This window comes from Stegodyphus dumicola, chromosome X2 (assembly GCF_044657685.1).
Source record: "Stegodyphus dumicola isolate Sdum_Otavi_A_Nest chromosome X2, ASM4465768v1".
NCBI lineage: Eukaryota > Metazoa > Arthropoda > Arachnida > Araneae > Eresidae > Stegodyphus > Stegodyphus dumicola.
In genome coordinates, this window is record NC_140781.1 from 144,609,693 (window position 1) to 144,637,112 (window position 27,420).

General features: G+C 32.3%; 1 protein-coding gene across 2 annotated transcripts in view; it reads right to left on the minus strand.

The window, feature by feature from the left end:
• Window positions 1-27,420, minus strand: part of LOC118203988 (DNA (cytosine-5)-methyltransferase 3B-like) — a 192,173-nt gene that overhangs the window by 45,518 nt on the left and 119,235 nt on the right. For both annotated transcript variants that reach the window (XM_085809070.1, XM_085809069.1), the window contains 4 exons: window positions 19,114-19,273; window positions 17,866-17,990; window positions 9,593-9,665; window positions 8,190-8,338 (listed from right to left, as the gene is read on the minus strand). In XM_085809070.1, coding sequence (XP_085665196.1) covers window positions 8,190-8,338; window positions 9,593-9,665; window positions 17,866-17,990; window positions 19,114-19,273 — 507 coding nt within the window. The remainder of the gene's footprint in view (window positions 1-8,189; window positions 8,339-9,592; window positions 9,666-17,865; window positions 17,991-19,113; window positions 19,274-27,420) is intronic.

The following is a 27,420-nucleotide window of genomic DNA, read 5'->3' on the forward strand; positions in this document are numbered from 1 at the left end:
TTTTCTAAGATATACACGAATTTACATATTTTCGCGTTTTGAAATTTGGCATCTTTTTTTTGAGCGATAATAACGCCAAATGTGGTCTATGGATTTTTGTTACACTGAATTGCCACAGCTATTTTTAACCTTAAATTTCAAGTAAAATTTTACGGAGAATTAATTATATGAAATTTTTTCCCACAATAAGACTTAATAAATATTTATTAATACTATATGAAAATCTATTTTTTAAATTATAGATGATATTATTCAAATTTTTAACAATTTTTTAAAATTTCTCTCTTTCATCCTTTTTTTAAAAAAATAAGAGTACGTTTTTCTAAGAGTAAATTTTTACCTTCGGCGTTTTATCATCTGCTACTTTACTTCGTTTAAATCGAATTGTCTAAAACTGAGAATTTTCGTTTAATGTTTATTTGAATTTAATGAAAATATTTTATGACATTAACTGCATAATTTATTTCTAAACAAACTGTTGCTTTTGAAGTGGCTGAAAGAGCGGCAGATACTATCATCCATATTTTTAAAGCATAGTATATTTTTATAGAAATATAAGATTTTGAATAATCATTTTTATAAAAGTCAAATTATGATATAAACATACAACCCTGTAGAGATTGAATTAATGGAAGTTCAATGGTTATGTAGAAATGATCTGCAGCTACTTAATGGCTGGATAAGTCAGCAGATTCTGTGGACAAGCAAGAATAATTATATAAACGACACCCAACATTCTGTATTTTTGTATTTAATGTCAATTTAATCTGTAAAAATGTATTTTTGTGCGTAGCTTATTTTCATTATATCCTTAAAATTCTAATTTAGAATGTAATTGTCAAGAACTGAATCCTAATCATCAGTAATATAATAAGTAATTATTACGGTTATTAATAAATCCTTCTTATAAAGTAATTGCAAATATTTCAAAAAACTTTCTGTCTGAATGCAAATATTTTTCTATGCAAAATTTTTAATTTATATTAATCAAGATTGCACATGATATTATTTATTTGCACTTCAATTTTTACCGTCAGCTCTAGTAGAAGTTACAAATCAATTATATTTAATTAAGGATTGGATTGGATTATTTAATTATGGCAAAGCACACGAGGGCTATCTGCCAAAAGGGAGGGATGCCTTCGTGGAGGACTTTCTAAGGTAAACTGGCTCGTATACACGTTACACATGGGGAAAACCACTAAAACGCCCATGCAGCCAGCCCGTTCGCAGGATTCGAACTTCCGACCGAACTACCAGTGCTCAGCGTCTTTACCGCTCGGCCGCTAGTGGGCTATTTAATTAAGGAATGACCATCTAAATTTAGAAACAGCGTACCGTAACAGCAATTCAATTATTGGCGCCGTATCTTTCATGTTACTCCTGATTGGCAAGCTACATGATTTTTAATGAGTATTCGGGTTTTGCTAGTAACTTCATTTGAAAATCGCACTTAAACTAGGTTAGTTGGTTATTTGAACATAGAAAGAATGTGGGAGCTATTTGGTTAAGATGCTTTCATAGAGAACCTTTGTAAAGAGAACCTAGAAAACTACGAAAACCAACTATGCAAAACCCTGGGTTAGACTTCGCAACAAACAGTTAGTATTTAACAATCTTCAAATGCTAGGCAACTGGTGAGGCTCCAATTAAATCTCCAATTTAATATTTTATTTGTAAATATTTAAAATATTGTTGTATACTTAGACATAAAAACCAGAACTACCAAGCCGTAGTGCAAATGAATACTCATTTTCTTTTGCAATAATTGTATTCACTTAATATTCTTGGAATATGAGCTAAAGATGGAACGTTCTCGGAAGATTAAAGAAGTGTTTAAATCCAGTGATATAAGGTTTGTCTTAGAAGCTCAGGATCAAAACGATTCTGCAATTGCCCCATTAGTTGACTTGTAAATGGTTGTGAATTAAGCAGATGACTTTTAATCTTACGTTTTCAGTCAGACAACGTATTCCAAATGTTTTGTATTGCATGATAATGCATCTTTTCATTATTCAATAACCAATCGGAGAACCGCTTGTGTTCCGAAAATAAGTATGTGTACTCAATCGTCCTGCATGTTTTTCAAATTTGTCTTCTTGTGATTTTTTTTCTTTCCCAAAAACTAAAGTTGCCTCTCAAAGGAAAGTTTTTTGATATTGAAGAGACAAAAGGAGTATGACATCTACTTTTAGAGGCATATCAAAAACAGATCTCTACAAGCCTTCTCTTCCATTACATGTTGTGCAGTCAGACAAAAAGATAATGGCGTCTATAATCTATTTTTATTACACTCAGATTACTTTACTAACATACAGTGAATATATACTAAATCTTTTACATCAGCTTAAGTAATTCGGAATTTTTGACGGAATTGTTGTCGGAACTAGGACTTAGAAGATAGGTCATATTGAATATTTCGATAATCCAATAAATTAAAGGTCGAAGTTTCAATATTTTATTTTCGGAGGGAGGGGAATTTTTTTCAGTTTTGTTCCATTATCCTAAGTATATTTGCTTCGATTCTTTATTTTTTCTATAAAAGCGGAAATCTTACGCATGGTATACATATAACGCATAGCTTCAATTAAAATTTAATAATATACAGGGTGTTTATAATTAAAGTTCCACATTGAAACGGTCATAAAACAAAAACTACTGGATCAAATGTTATCAAACCTGGTAATCGTGTAAAAGAGATCATAGGAATTTATTTTCCGCGAAAAAAGGGAAGTTCCAAACCTCACCACCAGGGGGAAAATGGCGCTGTATGCAATATTTTTAAACGAAATATGGGTCGGAATCTAACTTAACCTTTTGTTACACGGGTTTAATATGTTGCATACCCTTAAGAAATTTTGAAGTAAGAAAATTACCATTTTAAAGGCGTTAAATTCAATAAACGTCGAGTGCGCCATCCGTGTAAGTGAGAAATTCGTCCGTGAAAACCACGAATTAGCGATTAGAAAATGTGAGATCGCAAATCACTCGCTAAAGTGCGTACAATCTGGAAATCGTTTTCTTACAGATCGCTAATTTGTAATTTTTGAAGCCTGAATTCGGCCCTAAAACATGAAGATACTGATTCAAAACGCTTTTAATCGATTTGGGCCAAAAAATCCCTCATGTTATCTATCTAGTTCCATTGCATTCTCCTACTGCATTCGATTGCATAGCAGTCATTCCACACCGTTTGGTGTGGAATGACAGTTAGTTTTATAACTGAACCATTTTTCTCTGAAGAACAGTCGACAGCTGGACTACTGTGATTGCAGCTCATTTAGAGTCAATGTTAAAATGTTTCGTGATACATGAAGTGCAGTAACGTGGCATTTTAGATACTACGATTTTTATGCACGGCTGGGCCCCACCTCACGTGTGTCGCACAGTTACTTAGGCAACATTTCACGAATGAACGTCTTATAGGCCAACACTTCCCCTCTTCCCACCAGATCTCAACCTCTGTGACTTTTAGCTATGGGATTTTCTCAAAAGCACTGTTTATGGTGATAATCTAAACAATTTGGCAGAAATGAAAAATGTTAAACACTGACATGTCCGTAACATTCCTCCCGATATGCTAAGAGCTGCTGTTGAGAATGCAGTAACAGGATTTAACTTGCTTTCGGAAAATGCTAGACGCTACATTGAACATGCTTTGTAATACGTTTCGGAAAATATTAAACACATTTTAAACAGATGTTTTCGTGTCTTATTTCATTTAAGAATCTTGTATACAGCGTCATTTTCCCCCTGGTGATGAGTTTTTTTAACTATTTTTTTCCTCGCTGAAAATAAATTCTCATAACCTCCTTTACACGATTCCCAAGTTTGATAACATTTGGTACGGTAGTTTTCCTTTTATGACCATTTCAAATTGGAACTTTAATTATAACCACCATGTAAATTAAACTTTAAAAATTTTACAGTTTGGTTCAAGTCCCAGCTTTAAAAATATATATATAAATATAATCTTTTATATTAATCCTCTTAGAAAGAATGTTTTAAGAAGCTAATTTTTCTCTCGCGTTATAGATTGTATAAAAAAACATGATCTTTAATATGATTTAGATTGTTTCAGCTGATATAAGAATCAGGTTACTCGGTGGTACAGAATTAACCCTGCTGGACTGTTTTATTTCTTTGTCATTTAACAAAAATCTTTTAATTAAAATATTTATCCTTTGGACTTTGCTTTTTTTTATTTATAGTTAAAATGACTAGAAAATGAAAAGCTGTCTTCAGCTGAAACGCAACTCATGTAATTGATACTTTAAAAAATTGACAAGAAAGCAAAATATATGGAAGTCTAGCAATCGAAAAATCTTAATTTTCTTGTGTGTGCACTGAAAATAACTGTAGAAGGAAAGAAGAAAATTAGGGAGAAAAGTAAGCAAAAATTTGCAGGGAAATTTGGCTCTCAGACATACCAAGATGTTTCAAAAAGTTGGATGCTTTTGAAGATACTTTCAGGATACTTCAATGAATTTAGGTGTTCAAAAATAAAAAGCACTTGGATGTGTACACCAGCAAATACCATTAATTGAGCTTGTGGTTAACAGAAAAGACAATATGGTTTAGACTATATGGTTGTATAAATTTAAATTACGTTATAGAACATCATATCGTATCATAAATGGAGAATCCCATGATTTTCTCATTCGAATTATTTGAAGATTCAGGAGTTTATCCAGTGATGTATGTGGATGTCACCTAAAGATGTTTTTTTTTCCCTCCTGATGAAACAGCGGCCGAGCGACAAAGTCACTGAACGCTGGTAGTTCTGTCCGAGGTCCGAATCCCGTGAACGGGCTGGCTGCTTGGGCATTTTCGTGGTTTTTCCCATGTGCAACGTGTATGCCAGTCAGTTCCCCTTAGAAAGTCCTACACGAAGGCATCCCTCCCCTTAGGCAGATAGCCCTAGTGTGCTTTGTCATAATTAAATAAACCAAAACCTCTTGATGAAACCAGTCTTTCCTTTCATCTCATACCTTCAAAATGTTTAGCCTCTAAAGACTGATAAAAGCTCCGACCAAATATTGATGAAATGGATTGAATTGAATTATTAAGTTACGTCAAAGCAGGGCTATCTGCCTAAAAGGAAGGATGCCTTTGTGAAGAACTTTCTAAGGGAAATCAGCTGGCATACACGGTACACATGAGAAAATCCACGAAAACGCCCATGCAACCAGCCTGTTTACCAGGATTCGAACCCCGGAGTGAACTATCAGTGTTCAGCGACTTTACCGCTCGGCCGTTTGTGGGCCTTTATGAAATGGAAGGCGATAACTTTATTTAAAATGATTGTCAGAAATATCAAGATATTTCGAAAATTGGATATTTTTTAATATACTTGCGGAATGCCTAAAGAAAAAGAGCAAGAATAAAGTAGAATGAAGAAAAAGAGCAAGAATAAAGTAGAATGCCTGAAGAAAAAGAGAAGAAAAAATACATTTTACGGTAAAATTTAGTATTTGTATTTTTTTTTTTTTTTTTTTAATTCAAAAACTTTTTAATCTTATGATATTTGATTTTTACGATTTCAAAAATAAAATATTTGACTAAAATATGAATAACATTTAAGAAGCCAAATGTAGGATAAAATTGTGTAAAGCTATGGGCACAATGATAAAACTGTTTAAAGCAGTGTCTGCAAGTCATCCTAAGTTAAAATGTCGCAATCCTAAGTTAAATGTCTCTCTTATTTATATATATCTTTTCTGAACGGAACATTGAAAGGCGTGTTAACTGTGCTTTACTGTATTTTCTCTTTTAATATATGCAGTTTTCAAACGCATCGTAGTCTGGGTTACAAAGTATTCCTCCGAAAGAAACGCAATTCAAATAAATAAAATCAAATTCTGGAAAATTTATATTAATAAATATATTTAAAATGCTTAATTCGAAGGAATAAATAGAAAATTTTAAAACAATTATCTGAAGAGACAATGCAACACAAACAATTAAAATAAAAGTTAAGAATTTAAAAAGTACCTAAAATAAAAACTATGACAAAAAATATATATAAAGAAAACTATTTGAAAAAAAATAAATGCTGCACCTTTATTTACGCAGTTCGAATAGGAAGTAGAAGTTTTTAAAATAGTTATTCGAAAAAAATAACATGCAACTTAAACAATTAAAATGAAATTCGAAAAAGAAAAAATTACTTAAAATAATAAGTTATAATTAAAAATATAATATAAAGAATATTATTTGGAAAAAAGGAACGATGGTGACTTTTTTTCCGCTCACAGGAAAGGAAACTAGGTTGCCATATATTAAGAAGTTCGCCAAGTGAACTATTCTTGGCGCAAACTGACAAAAAAGTGCCGATATAAATCTGTGAATTTCTCCGTAAATTTCGCTCCAAATTTTACAAAATTTCATATTTAGGCGTAATTTGAGTCTTAGAATCGAAATATGTAAAAAAATTGGTATGTTATTTCAGAAAAAGTCCGATTTTGTGTCAAAATACCTATGTTAGAATAGTGCTATATATAAAACTGATATATATCCTAAGTCGCGCTTTCGAGACATGAAGAACACAATTTGAATTTTGTCAATCGGCCCAGTAGATCGGGAGATATAGGACTGTCCCATTTTTTTTTTTTTTTTTAGCAGTGTACTATACAAGTACCTAACAAACTGGTTGCATGTAAACATGAAACAGAAAAACTCTTAGAAGATAAATATGGTGATTCTTTAGGACTGTTGATTTCATTGAGAGACTTGAATATTTGTCTGAAAATAAAATGGATAGTAACTAAATTTAGGATTAAAATCACTAATGATCAATTATTAATTTACACACAAGATAAAAGCGGGAAAAATTTCCTGTCCTAGCTGCTTATTAGGAGAGTTTGAATGAATGAGGAATAGTAGATAGTAACAAGATTTCTACAACTAGTTAACATGATGATGAGAGGATGAGAGGTGGTTACATAGTCATATTTAGGTAAAAATTTTTAGTGCTAAATTCTGTGCACTGTGATGCTAAATTCTCATTTAAGTTATTACGTGGGTCTGGCAGCAACAGTTTTTTAGTAAACCTTATGTTAAAACTGCAAGGCACAGTTAAATAAAAGTTACATTTCTCTGATATCCACATTCATTTGTGTTTATTTGGTACATGCTGTAACAGAAAAGGCAATGATTTTTAGCACTGAAGCCTTGTTGTAGCAGGTCGTTAAGCATAGGATTAAGCAGTTTCGCTACACTAGTTAGAAATGTATAAAAAAGTTGCTATGTTTTGAGATATTATCAACATTTGATGATCTATAGGAAAACTGCTGAACAAATTGAAAGCTGTCATACAAATATGAATTACTACAAGTTATGCCTCTTAGCAATTTGGCTAATTTTATTGAGCAATAAGATTTCCTTTCACTTTGTATGTAATGCCTTGTGCTTTAAAAGATTTTCCTCACAGATATTTTAATTATATAGAACTTGTTCTCAAGATCTTAAAATTCAGAGAACAAATATGAACTTAAATTATTCTAGAAAACAAGGCATTAAATGCTCTGTAAATACAGAACTTACTTAGTGAATCAAAAAAAGTGACTATTTTTAAATTAAATTGTAATGAAGATATTTATGAAGACTATAAAATGATTGTTGCACATGCAGCAACATTTTAAGCTTACTCACTACACATGCTCACCCCATTCTCTCTACTATGTATTTGGGAGGGGGAATAAGCTTGCACTAAACAAGTTCCCCTGAGGCAAGTAATTTTATTTCACTTGCCGCAACATCCCTAACCCTCACACAGGGCAGAAGACTTAATAATCTTTCAGACACACCACAAAGGGTGTGAAGGTGAGCCTATAAATCTGGAGGTTGATAAATGGTCATCAAATTGCACCTACCTGTCTGAGCTTTTGATTACAACTCACTAGTCACCCAACCAAATTTATACAGTTCTGAGCTTTACCCCACTCCCACTAATTACAGGAACCCCAGTCTTGTGATTATATACCTTCAGAGGCGAGACTGCCAGTATACAGATCTTAGACAGTATGAGGAATGACACCAGGGGTGACTGTAGGAACAAAAAGTCTGAGTTTTAAAAAATTCACTGTGATACATAAAATAAAAATTTTACTTTTATTTGTTTTAATAAAAAAATGATTTTTACAACTGTAATTAAAAATAATTTTAATACCTTTAATTTACCTCCTTACCATAACAAATCTTTTGGCACGAGATAAAATTTCTTCATCCATAATACTTGCATTAGCAATAAATATGAAGAAAACATAAGGTTTATGCAACCTTGCATTATCTAGTCTAAAAATAAATCTGAAGAATGCTACAAAAAGGTCAGCAACACCTAAAATACAGAAAACAGAAATTTTCTATAACTAAAACCTACAAAAAATTAAAGTACTGCTAAATTATAAAATATATTATCATATTAAGCAGGTAATAAAACTTTTATAGCAAAATATCTCATTAAGGAACAAAATATAAAATGCAAGTAAGGAATGAGACCAATTCAAAATTAAAAATAGAGTTTGAAAGAAATTAGTTAACAAAAGGCATTAGAAAAGTAGCTAAGCAAATGCATATCAGGAATTGTGCAAATAGAGAAATACTGTGCAAATTAAAGACAGGATTTTAAACAATCTGACTTTTGAGGAATGTATCTAATGTATGTTTGTTTGTATGGGTGTGTATGTGTGTGCGAGAAAGAGCATGTATATACGGAAAGATTGGCCCAGAGCTATGAAAATTAGCATGAGTTATGATTGGACAGTGAAGATGTGTTGAAACTTTTTATTTATTTATTTTGGTGGATTTTTTGCTCCATACCTTTGCTTTACATGAACAAACTAATAACCCCCGAATGTCATTGTTTGCACTCTCAGATAGAATAGAAAAAATTGTCCATGGGTTCATGAATTTGGAGTGACTGATGACAACACTTGATAAAGAATCAAAACACAATTTATTCGCCCGTACAGGAGAGTTCCAAAGACACATTTATAGTTGTCAAAAAACTATGATAAATACGCTGAAACAATCAGCAACACAGCCTTCGGCCTACAACAGTGAGAACAGCTTCACTGCAAAGCACTAAAGTATAGCTCCTAACTCTGTTCGGTCACTCTCAAGCTAATCTCTGAACTCAACATACTACTCTCTCTATGTACAGGCAGGGTATATATAGCTTTTAACCTATCTTCAAAAACATTCTCGAGGAAACCCACTAAGAATGCGTTCCAGAATGTTCTCGCTCTGTCTATGGCATATTGCCAATTATGTCACCAAATGGGTGATTTTGTGCCAAATCTCGCAGCCCAGAACCTGTTTTGTGGGGAAGCCATCTTACCGCTGCTAGGCATTTCGTAACATTATCTTTCAAACGATATTTGCTCCAAAACTCTAACTTACTGATTTTCAGACTAGCCACAGCTCAGTCTGAAACTGAATATATTTTGAGATAAAATGTTGCACAACTGTATAACTAACTAGAATCTGATCATGTATATATCTAAGTTTTTAATGAAAAAAATGCCATCAGTTGTAAGTGCACATTAAACATTTAACTGATCTATATTTTAAAATGTATTCTGAAACTTACATGCTTTCCTGTCCTCTAGATTGCCATTTGATACATATGATCCATAAACTAAATCTGCACCAATATCTGCAAACTAAAGGAGGGAAAAAAGAATTATACTACAAACTGTGATCTGTAACTAAGAATTTACTTATTTTATATTTTTACACAGAGAAGATACAGAATACAGGAAATCAATACAGGAGCTTAATACAACTCTGCAAAATTTTTTTCGCGTTTAGAATATCAGCACAGCTTATAAAAATAAGTTAATTACTAGCTTAAATTCAAATGCTTTTCTTTACTTCCTACACTCTCATAAAATTCTGTAAAAAGTAGGCCCAGCCTGGATCATTAAATTACAGCAAAGCACTTAAGCAGCATGTTAGGCAAAGCAGAGGATGCCATCATGGAAGACTTTCTAAGGCAAACTAGCCAGTACTTACACTATACATGAAGTAACAGATGGAAGCTGCACCCTGTTCAACTGCTGATAAAGGCCAGGGCAAACTATCCAAGTTCCCTGTCACTGAAAGTAAGATAAAACAATCAACAATGTTATCCAATGCCTGCATTATTATTCTGGTGTTCAACATGCATTTTTTAGTTATATGCATAAATTTATATATGAAACAGATTCGCCATTGTTTAGTTATATTCATAAAGTAACCCTGGGGTCAAATGCTTGCTTGATAATATAGCATGACAACATACTCTGGAGAAAAATAATTTTGAGCTTGGGGGTCCCAGAACCCGAGGAAAGACTGTTTACATAGTTGGACCAAGGGGGGGGGAGGGCTATAGTCTACTTGGGCTGATGGTATCGGCAGTGGGCATTGCTTTGCCTCCTGATCCAAATTCCATATAAAACCACAGTATTGGTAGCAGTGTGCTGCCATGGACAGTATGTGGTCATCACAGGTATTTCATGTCAAACCTTCAACCTGGTGGCCTGCCCGTGCAGTACTGGGGAGCCCTTTGACGACCAGTCCAATCTCTAGGCTTCATATTCCCAGCTATGGTGAAACCTGAAAACCAGAAGTAGTGACCCTGTGGGCCCAGAAGCAGAGAGATTTTCAGCCACCTTGGACTGGAAGCCTGGGGTGGTAGCATAGGAGAGCTTCCTTTTCCTCTCAGGAAACAACTGACTAGCAACCCTCCCCTTGCCCAATATAGGAGTTCTCAGCTGGGTCAAGTCCATGTAGTGTCTAAGATGGAGCACATAGACAAATATTAATGCATAAAGTAATTGCTATGCAACAGGTGCATAGCTGGCTAAAGACCTCTCAGCAGACACTGGCACTTGAGCATCCTTAATTTGGGATCCAAAATCTCATTCAACTTACTCAAAAGGCTAATCAGAATCTGCCACAGATATGGAGTTTCATATGGCCATTTCTCTCCTGATTTCTCCTCAAACAGGTAAACTTCATTAAAACAGTGTCTTTCAAGGATATGTGATGGAACACTTTGTGTTCCATGTTCTCTCCAGATTACAATGCACTCAAAATCATTATCCATGAACACTAATCAGGTTCAGTTACCTTAGTTTAATGAATTATAAAGCGACTTAAATTGCTCTCTTGGAAAATTTAGAAAACTAAACACAATGCAGTGGTTTTCTCATATAAAGATCATGCCCATGAATTTTTCGGTAACCAGGAGGCCTGTTCATTTGAGTACCAGTGGTAGGTGAAGGTTCAAAGACAGTTCTAGTTGTTACATAATGGTTTTTTCATGACACCAACAAATAATGGTCTTTGAATGCTATAGTTACCTTTGGAAGATCTTGGATGATTGGTATGACTACTAACTTTTCCCATGCTTAAAATGTCCTTCCAGAGTTTTGAAATCATGTTTTGGAAAATATTTAGTTCTCTGAAGACATGTATATTGGATTTACCTCATGTTTGGATCACTTGGCCTGTTTGTCTTTTATCTACCTTCCCTCAGGCATGATTAACTGCATTTGACCACAGTCAAACTTACAATTTTAGGTTTAGTGATGATGTGAACATGACATTTAATATGCTTTCTGATTTGGTCCCATCTGCTTTATTAGCATATTTTGTGTACAATACCTGCATAGCAATTGTGTTAAAACTGCCACAAATAATCACATCAAGTGAGATTTTAATCAGTCTTTGTATAGTTTAGCGTCATAAATACGATTATTTAATTTTAAATCCAGCAAAATTTACATTGTGCAAAAGAGGTCAATGAACTCACAATATAAGAACAAAATTAGACCTACTGGTACTGATTTCAGCAACTATTAGCTAAATTAAAACTGTCAACTAATGACATATTAAAAACTGTAAAATAATTAAATTTGGAAGTTTTCATTAAAATATTTTAAGAGAAATTATTGCAGTTTTCTTTTATTATACTGTCATGTGTAAAGGGGGAAAAATCCACACATCATAGAGTAAGTAATTTATACAGATGTGAAGTTATTGGTGAAAAATACTAATTTTCTACTTATTTTGTACTTGAGCAAAGTAAATTTTATAACTTTTTATTATTAAATTATATACTGAATCAGTAAATAGAACAATGCATAACTATGTTTGAAGCTATTTATGACAAATCTGTTTTTAATAATGTTTAAAAAAAATCCTGTGTAGAAGTAACGTGTTTTTGTTTTTATGGAGGATAAGTTATCTTTAACATTGCATGAGAGTTTCAAAGCTGCTATTCTATGATCTTAGAGAAACTGAGAACAATACTTACAGCTGGAAAGCTTTTGCAGTGAGCTGGACTGTCATGTTCAGCTTTCATTCTCATATAAAGAATATCTCAAGAGGTTGTAGTAAAGTTTAAACGTTTTTCAGCACTTAACTAATACTGTGAAAAAAACCGCTGTCAGCCTTCACGTATCGTTTAAATTTTAAAGCTTAACTTAAAAAAATTGGTGTCAGCCACTTCTTTTTGTGAAAAATAGAGACCAAAACAGTTTTATTTAAAGGGAAATGAGTTTGAGTTGACTTAAATTGTATTTGTTTTGCAGAGTCACGTTAGAGTGCAATTTCTATCCACAGTCAAATACACTAACCCTTTGCACTCACAGCCTTCTTGTATATCAGCCTATATATCATAGCCTTCTTGTATCTTCTTGTATATTCATATATCAGAAACATGGTGATATTTGCTCAGGAAAATAAAAATTACAAATTATAAAATTACAGAATAAAACTTAAAACGTAAACTTAAGGGGGGGAACGTAAAACTCAATGTTCTCAATCTGCACCATTCTATACTTAATCATAAATTGTGTTGAGCTTTGATGGTCTATTCCTTTTAGGCTATAATCATAGTTAGATTTGCTTATCTATCTTTTTAAATATAGAATAACCTATGAAGAGCGTGTCTTTTAAATAAAACTAGTACATACTCCAATTTGTGTTAAATCTATTTATAAATTTCAAGACTTACCCTTTTGATGATTTTCTTGATGTTGGATTACATTTTTTCGAATATCTGCTAGAAAAAACTAATGTCTTTGTTTGTGAATCATTCGTAACATAGAAATAATCATCACACATGACTTAGCTTTTCTTAGTTTTATAATGACACAATATTATTTCCATTCTTAGTTTAACCGTTCGACTGCTACATGGCGCAAAAGTGCTGTGTTCATTTGTCTCAAAAACCACGATGCAGCACTTCTGCGCTGTGAGTTTCAGTGTGTCTTTGTTGCTCAGTGGGTGTGAACGTACGTAGTCTGACCTTACGCGTACTTTGTAACACAAGTGCATTCCAAAATAACTAACTGCGTCGCAGTTTTCAAGACAAATGAATGCTTTTGCGCTGCGTAGCAGTCAAACGGTTAAAATGATAATGATTTAAACAACAATATTTGATTACGGCTGATTCAAAAACTCAAAAAAAAATCTGAGCTCAAGTTAATGTTCTAAATAAAAATGCCAGTTCTACAGTTTTTGTCATGTTTCTCTCTTTATTAGCATATTCTCTCTGCTGCCAAAACGCTCAAATCCATAATTGTTTACTTCTTCTCTTTGTTATTTTTTTTTCTTTCACAGGAGTAGTTGCTATGAAAGTAGTCTCAACAATTTGAAGAAAAAATATGTTTAACTATAACCGTTTCTAACAGTATAAACAAATCTACTTTACACATAACAAATGCTACATATCCCTTTCTTTAGACTGAAGCTTAGACCACACCATGAATGATTTCACACATTCTCTTACAATGTAACACCAGCTGACACTTTTTTAATATATCGAAGTATATAAAACATATTTTAAATTGATTTTTTAAAGCATTTCAACAGAAAACTTTCAGAAAACACACATTCTTCAACAAGTATATCCTATGTAGGCACTAATAAGCTTAATTGTTCTCTGGCAGGGAACATCAGTTTGGTGTCAGAGAGGGAGACTTAGAGTAGGAAGCATCAGAGTGGGAGACTTGACAACCAAATGCAAAACAATAAATTACACAAAATCTTAAAAGTCTAATTATTCAGAATTTCAGTTGATCTGACAGTTGAGATACTAGATTTAGACGTATGAAATCAGCAGATTACTATTAATGCTGCAATTAAAAAAATTACACTAACAGTGACATACAAAATGTTTTTGCCATGTTATGAAATCTAGGGAAAAAAAACCCATTCACAAAATTTTCAGATACATTTATTTAATTAGAAATAAGAATATGCTACAGTTAAAACCCTAGCAGCATACAAAATAGATTAGTGAATCGATTCAGCATCTTTACTATGCAATTCAACATTATAGCTGCCAAATTTGAAATCTGAAAAGCAGGAAGTTTTCTTTCTCTCTCCTGTTTCAAAATTCTGTGATAAAATATATTAACTTAATATTTAGTCTACTCTAAATTTTACTTTGAATGAATGATTTTTGGCTAATTCATTAGATTCTTTTTATTTTTTTATAATTTTATATCAGTGAAAATCTAAGTATGTAGGAAAAGCTTCAAAGCACTAAAGTTCAAAGCTAATTAATATGATTACAATCATAAAGATAAATTTCGTAGTGCTCCAGTTGAAATAAAATTAAACACTAATATTTGCCTTTTAAGCATTATTTAAGCCTTTAGAAAATGATTTACAAATCTCTATAATGATGAAAAACATATCGGGCCAAATAAGTACTTAGAAGAAAATGGAACTGTTGCTGCTGTTACTAACTGATTAGACCAGATCCATGAATTCAAGAACCATGAATAAACCAAAAGCAAAGGTAGGCCCTTTTCAAGTGATCCTCTTTTACAAACCCCAAACAGGTGAGAAGTTGCTCAGTACTGATATGATCAGTATTACATTTCCTACAGATAGAGTAGATCTTATTTTCTCAGTCAAATCTAAGGCACTTCAGGTGTCTACTGAGGAGCCTCATCAAAGTAGTCTGCTGAACACGATTACTTCCAAAATCAATAGCAACTCTTGGCTGTCTGCCAAAGTGCCAATCATGAGTCGGATGAGAATGCCAGGAAGAGGCAACAGTACATTTAACTATTGAGCAGATCTCCAAAAAGGTCAGCGTGCCAGTCATCAGAGTCCCTGAAGTACCTTCCTCAGCTAGGGCATCAGCCATTTCATTACCACTGAGGCTAATATGTGAAGGCATCCATTGTAGATGTACATCATGTTTGGAAGTATGTTTTTGCAGTAAAGAGAAAATAGAGAATGAAGTCTGATCACCAATACAAGGCCAATTTCACAAATGCTGGATAGAACGACAATTGTCAGTCCTCTTGCACTGCCTACAGATATCTTTGTAGGCAGTGCAAGAGGCTGCATACACTTGCAGTGCTCTCCTCAGTTGCTATAAGCTCAGAATGAAGAAGAGAATAGTGATCAATAGGTTTCTAGTCTTAATATTAAAGCTATTATTAGGTGTTCTAATGAAGACTCCACTAATGCAATTGCCATATTCATTTTTACTGCTGTCAGTGAAAAAGTAAAAGGCATTAGAGCGAATGCCATTTAAAATTTCCAGTGCTATCTTCCAAAGATAATCTGGTAATTTTTTATTTTTTGAGGAGGGTACAGGTATAAAGGTGAAGTCTATGTGAAAATAGACACCAGAAAGTCCTGCCAATGGGTTGATAGTAAGTTTCAGTGAGTATTTATTAAACTGATGAGATATGCCACAGAAAAAAGACTATTTCATTCTAATCTTTGATTAGAAGCCCAATTATGAAGAAACATTGAGGTATGGTTATGAAAACCATAACTTTATAGTTTATTAAAGTAATTTGACAGTTTAGCTTTGAGTCTCAGATAAAACGGTTGTATATCACATTTAAGGAGAGCTATTTCAGGTGGCCAGCTGTTGTATATGTCAGCAATTAGACAGGCTGCATTCAAATGAACATGCTCAAGTTTAGCCAAATGGGTAGAAGCACAGAAGTAAATCTCTGAACCATAAAATAATCTTCCAAAATAAGTGCTATAAGTGACATATATGTACATTTGAAAGTACATTAATCTGTCCCCCCACATAGTACCAGATATATACTTAAGGAAATTAAGTTTTTCCCTGCCCCTCAAAAACAGATTTTCATTGTATTTATTACTCAGCAGCTTCAGATCAAGCAAGTAGCCCAAATACGTAGGATGTTTAATATATGGTTAAAAGCTAAATGAGCATAACATTTATCTGGATGATAATTATATAATTTTTTATTAATGGTAAAAAAACACACACAAAAGATTTAGAGATGTTAAATTGTATTTTATAGTGGGTGGTGAAAACTTCCACTACAGAAAGTGTAGAATTGATACTATTTTCAATCACTACAATATCTGGACCAGAGTTCCATGAAATTAAATCATTAGCAAATAGTCCAGTTTCACATCTCTGAGAAATAACTGTCTGAATCCCTGCCGAATATAATGAGAATAATAAGGGACTCATAACAGAGCCTAAGGCTTAGTCTGTAGTCTTTAGAGAACATTAAAGTTGACAAAGATCTGCAACTCAGAAAATCTTCAGCCCAGGCTAGTGCCTTCCCATCAAATTTAAAAGTATTATATACTTTGTGATCAGCTTATTAATCTAGACTAAATCAAAAGCTTTTGTCAAGTCTAAAAACACTGCTGCTGTGTGGCTAGTGGATTTCAATTTATGTGAATCTTTGAGACTTTTTGCACAAAATATAGGATTTGATCGATAGCAGAGTGTTCTCTCGGAAATAAATCAGTAGAATCCAAGTAAAATGTCCGTCTGTGTAAAATCATTTTCTCCATTACCTTACATGGGAAACTAGTCAATGCAATATATCAAAAACTGTGGGGCAATCAGGCTGGTTTATTAGGCTCTCACATTTGCACTCTTGATGACGTCTACCTGGCTTCCAGGATTAAAAATTTCCAAGACTCACCTCAAGGGTACATCATTTTACTATGAATATTATCAGGAACCAGGAGATTTAGAAAGATCAAGTGTCCTCTTTATGTATTTTACTTTGGCAACCATGAACAATGTATCTGGCCCTATTCTTCAGCATTTTATCTTCTCAGATAAAAATTAGTTTACTTATTTTTTGCTAGTGGCAACCTAATAGATTAGCAGCAGCCTTATAATTAGGGGCAAACTGCCTGTGGTTGACATAAATGAAGTTACAAACCTCATACTGTGGTTGACATAATTGAAGTTACAAACCTCATACTGTGGTTGTTTATTACTAAGTTTTTTTACCATCTTCCACAGTTTTGTAGGTAGTAGCCGAAGTCAGAGTGAAATCAGCCTTCTACTTTTTGGTGTTCCACATTTCTTGTACCACTCTCCTTTTTCGTTGAACCAGATCAGAAAATTGAACTTGAACAATTTCCCATTTCATTAACAGATGATAATAGCTTTTCTTAAGACCTTGTAATGAAAATTTTCTTCACAGCATTTCCTTTCTGATAATTAGAGATCAACAATTCTAAAACTATACTTGAAAGAGGTAACTTAGATAAATTAAAAACCAAGAGATCTGGAGACCTACTGGAAGACTGGAAGATAAGACAAAAAATATGGAGTCTCCCAGTAAAACCAGGAGAGTGATACATCTAGTATATATGTTTAGTCAATTTTCCCTGGAATTACACACTAGAGAATTACAAAATGCCCTTATATTTTACAATATGGTAGAAAGTGACTGAAATGAAGATGACAAATTGAGAAATTATGATTGGCAGTTTATTTATTTATACATGAATACTTTTATATAAAATATGGTGGTTTTAGTTAATCAAAATCACAAACCAATCAACATCTAACAGAATTAAATAAAAATTCGATGAGAAATTAATCACCTCTTTTTCAGAAAAATCCTCATATTTTTCAGAATATTTTGTATGCTCACAGGATCCTGCATCGTTACAAGGTTGAATACAATACTTTTCTATTATTATCTTTTCCTTCATTAAAACTTTATGGCCTGAAAAAAAAATTAAAAAAGCCATTGCATTTCCATGGAAATTCTATTGAAAGTTAAATTATTTTATTTTACTCAGAGGCATTCAAATTTCAAATAAAAACTCCATTACACAGATAAAACTAATAGTTTTAAAATTCATAGATCTAACCTTGTAGGGATTTATATTTATTTTAACTAACAAGTTAAAGTTTAATTTGAAACTTTCCTATAAGCCTTCATTCCCCTAATTGCTAGTGACAGAATATTTAAATTTTGTAGCATGTGTGAAGGAATGCAAATTTTACTTTGAAGAAAGTATTTAAAAGCTGAGTTTCGGTAGAAGAAAAGAAAGGCTATAGCCGCCACCTCTGCTGTAGATATGTTTGCTTATTGCTGGTTCAAGTGGCTTAACTGCATTTAATTGCTGCCACTAGTTTCAAAGGGGGTTTAAGTAACGGGATCTCACTGAGCCCTGTAGGTTAGTTTTAGCACTTGTTTAATACCTTCTAATTTTAGTGTCGTTATTTGATTTTCAGTTACCGCCTGAGTAGAGGCGAAGTTTGTTAGCGTCGAGTTGATGCATTGTCAATTTTAAAGAGCTAATAAAGGGTTCATTAACCTTTCTACTGTGTAGTTACTACTACTGCTATTCCAGTCCTTCATATAGAAAAATACCTGTTGGACTTTACAACCTAAATAATTATTACTTTTATCCTTAACAAGCACATTCCTACTTATTATTTCGTAAATAAACAGTAAACATCTTCCACAAAATCCTTGATCTGAAATGGAACTTTGACTGATGGAATGCTACAACCAATACACAGTTAACATTAAAAAGCTCTAGTATGAATGTAGATAGAATAGGAAAATACTCTGCAAAATTAAATTTAATGATTTTTGTTCTAAAACAATTAACTCCAAAATTCCAAGGGTAAAACTATAAAATAGATGATAAAAATTAAACAATCTACAAAAACAAAAGCTTTACAAAATCTGCATAGAGAAAATGAAGTCTTCTACTTAACTGGAAATTAGTGCAAAAAAAGAAATGTATTATTTTATGCAACATTACCTCACACCCGGTAAGAGCAGAAGCAATCTTTCATTAAATTTGAGTTAAAATTATGAAATAGAAACTTACATATATCACTCTGAGAAATCACACAGATTGGTAATTTTTCTTTTGGTGGTTGTGGAGGAGTATACATAATAGTTTCATAGTTCTTCCGCCGCTTAATGAGACATGACCTATCAGGATCAGATTTACACAAGTAGCACACCCATGCATCATTCTGTACAATCTGATTTTTAAAAAAAAGTATTAAAGAAAGAAACAAATGGTAATATCTCATGAAGAATTAAATATCACATTTCTTTGTTTTTTTTAACCTACAATAATACCTTTCACATCTGATTCTAATTTCAGCCAAAAATTGGTTGCATATCTTTCACACATTACTGTAGTAACATTACAAGCTCTAACTGAGAAGCATGTCATTCAGGTGATGCAGTCTAAAGCCTGATGTGAACACTTCTGTTATGCATGATTACAATTTCACATCGAAGATGAATAACATGTAGCTTTATTTTTTAATGTATTTATTAATTTTTTAGTCATTATAAAACTTTCAGATACCTGGCAAAATTAAACTATAAATAATAAGTAAACTAAAATCAATTTTTTTTTCCATGTTTCAACTCCTCTTAAATGCTATAATAATCTTTAAGAAGGAGTTACATATTAAGCATCCTTTGAAATGTAATTTGATGCTAAATTCAATTTTTATAGATATTAATCATCAGTTATAGAAATGGTAAGCAAAAATGTACACCCACTCAAAATAAAAAAAAAAAAAAAAAAAAAAAAGTAGGAGGGACAGTTTTATATCTCCCATTCTACTCGGCCAACTAATGAAATTCAACTTGCATGTTTCACCTCTCGAAAGTGCAACTTAGGGTACATTTTAGAACATAGCATTCTCCTGATATATGTATTTTGATACAAAATCAGAGCTTTTCCTGAAACGACATGCCGATTTTTTCCCATATTTTGATTGTATGCCTCAAATTATGCCAAAGTGCCAAATTTTGTAAAAATAATATATGTAGTTTTTTAAATATTAGCTCTCAAAATTTTAGCTCCTCAACATTAACTGAATTTGGTAATACTTATTAATATCTATTTCTTATTAAATTTATTGGATGTCTTCTTTCACAATTAAAAATTTAGGTTCAATACAAATAAAATCTGCACATTTTTTCTGATTTACTTTTTAAATTTATATTTTTTTAGTAATTCATATAATTTTTTAAAAACATTTTGAACTAATAAAACTTTTTACATCATCTTAAAGTAGATGTATTTATAGGCATAACTGTAAAAAATAAGATCTGGATCTGAAAAATTTTTTTATTCAAAACTTCCAAAATATGTGTATTTATATACTGGCATGTTTTGAAATTTGGCATCTTTGTTATAAGTCATAATAAAGCCAGATAGCATTTTCACATTTTTTCACAATCTTTAAATAAACTGCAATAGTTATTTTGAGGCTAAATTTCCGAATAAACCTTTATTGAAGATTACTGGAGGAGAATTTTTAAATTCTCATTTTTATTTATGATGGTTAATAAATAGTTTATTAACACTATATGAAAAGCTAGTGTTTAAATTTATAACAAATATTAATGAAAAGTTTAAAGATTTTTTTCTTCATGTATAATAGTCAATTTTTACCTTCACCATTTTGTTGCCTGCTGTTTTACTTAATTTCATTTTATATGCAGCAAATACAGATTTCAAAATTGTTCATCATACATATATGCAATACTTCTAAATATACAAAACAATCCACCAAAAAAAAAATAATAAATAAAACATGTCTACTGCTACAGAAGTGTTTAACAGCAGCAAAATTTACTAGTATATGATTTTTATCTCTTTTTTTTTGGTGTGTATAACAAAGGCAACAAATAAAAGTGATTCTGAAGATGTTTTATGGCCGAAGACATTTTGTAGTATTAACTGCATAACAAATCTCTTAATAAACTGTTGTTTAATAAAATTGGCCGCTAATATTATCATCAAAGGCCATTTTTTCCCCAAAGCAAAATATATTTTTAAGTAAACACATTTTTAAAAGTCAAATTGTGATTTGTCACGACCTAAATTCTAATCATTAGTAATATTATAAATAATGAATATTGTTATATTTATTTTCACATTATTGTTTCTATTACATTTTCTGTTATGCTGGAATTACCTGAAATTCTACTTCTAAAATAATTTGAAACATTTAAAAGCCATCTTTGTCTGTAGCTAATTGTTTGTCAATCAAACTTGCACTTCTACTTTTTTCCTCAACTTTGCCAAAATGCATAAATTAAGTATGTTTAACTAACAAATGACAATCTAAGTGCAGAGCGAGAGTATTGTCATTTTAACCATTAGAGTTATTATTTATCACACTTCTCACCATCAGATAACTACATTGGTTTTCAATGAGCTTTTGGTTTTCTAAGCTTAAAAATATCCATTTAAAAATCATGTATAAAGTAGGTTGGTTGGCTATTTAATTGTGGCAAAGCACATGGAGGCTATCTGCCTAAGAGAAGGAATGGCTTCACTGAGGACTCTTCCAAAGAAAAGTGACTCCTCTTAATTACCTAGAATACTACCAAAGTCAATCACTCAGCCTGCCATTTGACTCCGCATCAAATGACCAGTAGTCAGTGTCTTCAAGCACTAAGCCATTGATGGGGCTCGCTTAAATTAGAAGCCAGGTTATTAGTCTCTAATTTATTATTTTATTTTTTAATATTTAAAAGTGTTGCATTCTCTCACACCAAAAAGCAGGATTTAAGTTTTGCTTTCTCTTTAGTAAACTACCATGCCATAGTGCAAATGAATACTCGGTTACATTTGCTATTGGGTTGGAGGGAAAGTTCTGTCGTATTTTAAAGAAAATATTTGAATTCATTTATAAAAATATGTGTTTAATATTAATCAATTATATATGCTCCGTTATTTGTTACAACCTGTTGCCATCTTCCAGGTAACCTGTAAATTCCTGTTTTGTAGAAGTTCTCATCCATGGAGTTAAAATAGTCAGCAACTGCCTTAGAAACACTTTCAAAAGACTTGAATTTTTTTCCCGTTAGATAATTTTGCAGAGATCTGAACAGGTAATAATCAGAGGGTGCAATGTCAGGTGAATACGGGGGGTGACTAAGGATTTCCCATCCTAATGCATTCAGTTTTTGTAGTGTCACCACTGCAGTATGCGGGCGAGCATTATCGTGATGGAACACTATTCCTTTTCTGGACGCTAATGCTGGCCTTTTTTCTTTGATAGCTGCATTCAATTTATCCAGCTGATTGCAGTACAGATCCGCGTTGATGTTTTTCCCTGTTCCAGCAACTCGTAATACACTGGACCTTTCCTGTCCCACCACAAACAAAGCAGTATTTTTCGTTGATGGATACTTGGTTTTGGAACTGTTGCTGATGATGTTCCTGGTTTGCAGTAAGATTTTTTTCTTTTAATATTCTCATAAAGAATCCACTTTTCATCTCCAGTAACCAGCCTGTCCAAAAACGGCTCCACATTGTGTCTAATCAGATGTGATGAACATATTCTTACACGATCAGACAAATTCTTTTCCGTTAATTCATGTGGAACCCAAACACTTTGCTTTAACACAAACCCAAGAGATTTAATGTGATCTCCAACAGTTGTATGATGAATGCCAAACTCTTCTGCAATTTCTCGACTTGTTAAATGTGGATTATTTTCCAACATGGATCGCAAAACATCATTATCGATCTTGGATGGTCGTCCAGATTGAACACTTTCTTTGAGGCTCAGGTCCCCGGAACGAAATTTGCTAAACCATCTTTGACAAGTACGAACATTTACAATATCTTTTCCAAATACCGCACATAAATTTTTACATGCAACAGATGCGTTGCTTCCTTTTTGGAATTCATATAAAAAGCAGTGTCGTAAATGCACTTTATCTACCGACATGTTTTTCCCTTTAAATATTACAAGTAAATGATGAACGTTAAAAAAGGGCACCTTTTATATTATACAGCAGCTAAAAAAACAAAAAAATCCGATTGACTCACTAGCCAGATTTTTTTTTTTATTTACAAGAAAAATCACCTGCCTATTTAAAATACGACAGAACTTTCCCTCCAACCCGATATTATTTTATTCACTTAGTGTTCTTGGAATCTGAGCTAGAGATGGGATGATGATGTCCTTGCATTCTGGGAAGATTTAAATGTGTGTTTACAGTTAAGTGATATTAGGTTTGCCTTACAAACTAAGGTGTCAAAAGAATTCTGAAATTTTAAACATTTGCCCAAGTAGTTGACTTTTAAATGGCTGAGAATTAATAAGATGATTTTTAATCTTATGATTTTTAATCTTACACTATTCAATCAGAAACATTATTCCAAATGCCTTATATTGCATGATAAAGCATCTTCCTATTGGGCAATAACCATTTTGTAGAACCGGTTCTGTTCTGAAAATAAGTATGTGTACTCAGTTGTCCTTCTTGTTCTTCAGATTTGTCTCCTTGTGATTATTTTCCTCTCCCAAAAACTGCAGTTTCCTCTTAAAGTGTTTGTACATGACCTCTGCAAATCTTCTCTTTCATTACCTGCCATACTTGAATTAATACAGGAAATTCAATTATTGTAAGCTCTACAACCTATTTTTAATACACTTTCATTACTTAATTGCCATAGAGTGAATAACAATAAAACTTTGATTACTTGAGCTTTGGTACATCAGAATTTTTGACAGAATAGCTGTTGGAACTCTGAATTTCAATGCAAGTCCAAGGGAATATTGGAGCATGTATTTCGAAAATTGAATCAATTCAAGGTCGAATTTTCTCTCTATATTTTTTTGGGGAAAGGAGTTCCTTCTGTTTTGCTCATTGAAACTTGACTATATCCGGACTGATTCTTTGCTATGTTCCACAAAAGCAAAAATCTTATGCATGATATACATATTTCACAGCATACAGTTTCAAGTTAAAATTTAACAAAATAAGTTAAGCTGTAGCAGCCTGAGGGTTTGGATCATGGCCCAGCTTTTAGTAAAAATATATGAAATATAAATTTTTGCATTAATCCTCTTATAAAGAATATTTTAAATAGTCAGTTTTCCCTCAAAATGCTCTTTAATATGGAAATTACTGGTCTTAAAATTTGTCAAAATAATATAAGGTAGATTGCTTGCGCCCAATATAAGGATTGGGACACTTGATGAAACAGAATAAATTCGGCATTCTGCTGACCAAAAAAGCTTGGGAGATGCTTTATTTCTTTGTCATTTTGGTAAAGCATTTTAACTTAGATGTTTTTCTTTTGGGGTTTGCTTTAAACCTCATTAATGGAGTGCATTAAATATACCAGCAAATGGCCTGTGCTAATGGAAAAGACACAATATCATCACAGGTGAAGGTAAAATGCAACTGTTTTTTGAATGAATGGTTGTATAAATTTTAATTACATCATAGAACATTATGTCATATCATAAATGGAGAATCCCAGGATGTCTCAATCAAACAGTTGAAAGTTCAAGAATTTATCAAAGAGCATACAGAGTTATCATTTGAAGACTTTTCCCTATTGATGAAACCATTCTTTCCTTTCATATCTTCAAACTGCCTAGCTTCTGCAGATGTTCAGTATCATAGAAAAAATTGCTTCCCTATTTTACTCTAACCAGATACTGATGAAACTGAAAGTAACACATTTAGTTATATGAATCTCAGCAATACCAAGATGTTTTGATAATGTGGTATATACCAAACAAAAAAAAAGGTGGATTAAAGGTTATTTTTAATATATTTACAGAATGCCTAAAGAAAAATGACAAAGCATTAAAAAGAAATAATAATTTTTTGCATAAAATTTAGAATTTTTTTTAAATTTAAAATTTAATTTTATGCTATTTGATTCTTTGCAATTTTAAAAATAAAATATGAATAATATTTTCAGAAACTAAAAGTAGGATGATAAAATTGTGTAAAGCAATGGCACAGTGATAAAACTGTAAAGTAACTCATCTTAAAATGTTGGCTAATCTTCATTTATATATCTTTCTAAATGGTCCATTGAAAGATGTATTAACTGCACTTTCTCTTTCATTAAATGCTGCTTTCAAATTCATTGTAGTCTGGGTTATAAAGTATTCTTTTGAAAAAATGAGAATCAAATATATCCAATTCTTGAAAATTTATATTAATGAATATACCTAAAACATACAGCTCGAATAAATAAATAGAAAATTTTTAAATAATTACTTGAAGAAATATAATTCAACCATGAAACTCAAACAATTATAATGAAATTCTAAAAAGAAAAAAAAATAATCAAACAATGAAATTATTTTTAAAAAATATGAAGAAAAATACTTGAAAGAATGAATAACGCATAGTGAAAGGAAAAGTGAATTAGGTTACCATAAATTAAGAATTTTGCCAAGTGAATTATTCTAAGTGCAAACTAAAAAAAAATTGGAATAAATTTTTTAATTCCTCTGCAAGTTTCACACCAAATTTTACAAAACATTTCAGAAAAACTTTCATTTTATGTCAGAATATGTATGTTAGAACAACATCATATATAAATTTAATATTAATAATCAGTCACGCTATCAAGCCATGAAAAACGCAAGATGAATTTAATCAACTGGCTAGTAGAACATAAGGTATTTTTTGAATGGCTATACAATTAAAGAAATACAAATAACAAACCTAAAAATTACTAAAAAACTTATTTTGATCCATAGGTAAACTAAATCAAGTTTTGCTCAGTTTTTCCCAAATTTACTACTTTTTTATGAATAGACATTTTGCATGTGTAGTTATTTTGAGACAGCACTTCAAATTTCCACTTATTTTTCTTTCTTTATTACACAGTTTTTCTTTTCATATTTTTCGATTAGTAAAATTAATGATATTTTATGCAATGTATTGGCTAATCCAGCCACAGGTTGCAAGTGCACATATTGCATCATCAGTACACATAGCAGTGAAATTAACGAATTGGAGGGCCACAAACTTATTTTTACACCTAATACATGCTTCAAGCTGTATTATAAGTGAATTTAATGATCCTTATTAAGTTTTACAACCAAACCAAAATATACTGCTGATTATAAAAAGAGCACTACTGTCATGACAACAGATATCAAAGCCCTATTTATTTACAGATAATTTATGACACAAATACGGCAAAGAAGTTCTCTCTATAGACATCATATGTGGATGGCAATAGTTGTCACTAAACAACCCAGAATAGAATCTCTGAATGGGTGTTTAACTGCTTAATGACCGAATTTATATTAAAAATTATGCCGAAAATCCCTGATTTTTTATACTATTTTTATAATCTACAGATATCACTAGATGTAGCTTTGTAAGGAGGAAAAAACTTTTTGAGAAAAATACAAGATATTTCTTATGGTTCATGGCATTACCCGAGTTAACTCGGGCTTCAATGAAGCAGCCAAAAGTAATACAGAACTGTAGTCTAGGTAATTAGAGCTAAAGTAAAAATAAAGTAACTACATTTTATGATCTATAAATGTCATTGACAGTATGGTACAGTCTGAAACATTGTGTAACACATAGTGGACATCACAGTCGGGACAATAATACCATCATTACCACTCGAGGGTAAACACTTCAAGTGGGTAATCACAAAGGCTGCTTGGACCCCTCCCACAGCAACATGTGCATGGCAGAGCGTTGATTGCCACGTGATATTATGGGCGATGGCATTAAATATCCATAAAATTACCAGTGCTCGAGTTAACTCGTTCATAGGCAAATTGAAACGGCATTTATTCCCGAGACATCTCGGGCATGGTCATTAAGAGGTCAAACAGGGCCATCTTAATGTATGGACACTGGGCACTTGTTCAGGAACTCTACATGCATAGAGGCTCTGTGCTTACACATCTGCATTTCATTTCTGTGTGCAACAGTCACTCACAGACTCACATGTCTTGGAGAATGACTGCAGTTTCAAATGACTAATGAAAGTAAAGGTAGCAAAGGAATAATATCTAACAAAAAATTCCCTTTGCTGCAGATGATGCTGAATGATAACTGATTTAATTGCTGCATATCACAGCTTTCTTAAGCTAAGATTTGTAATATGGCTGTATTGTGACTTGATCCATTAAATATTCCTTCACAGTGATTAGTCTAAACCACCAACTCCTTACTCACATTACTGTGACCGCATTTTGTCCAAAACAAGCATCAGTTTCTCAGAAGGATAATCAACAGTTCCAGTATTCTATAATTCTCCTAATCAAAGCCGGAATCTGCTGGCTTGGCTGCAATCCGTGAAAAAGAATGATAAGGAAATGCAATTCACATACTTAACAGCAGTTTTCTTTTCTTCTCTTAT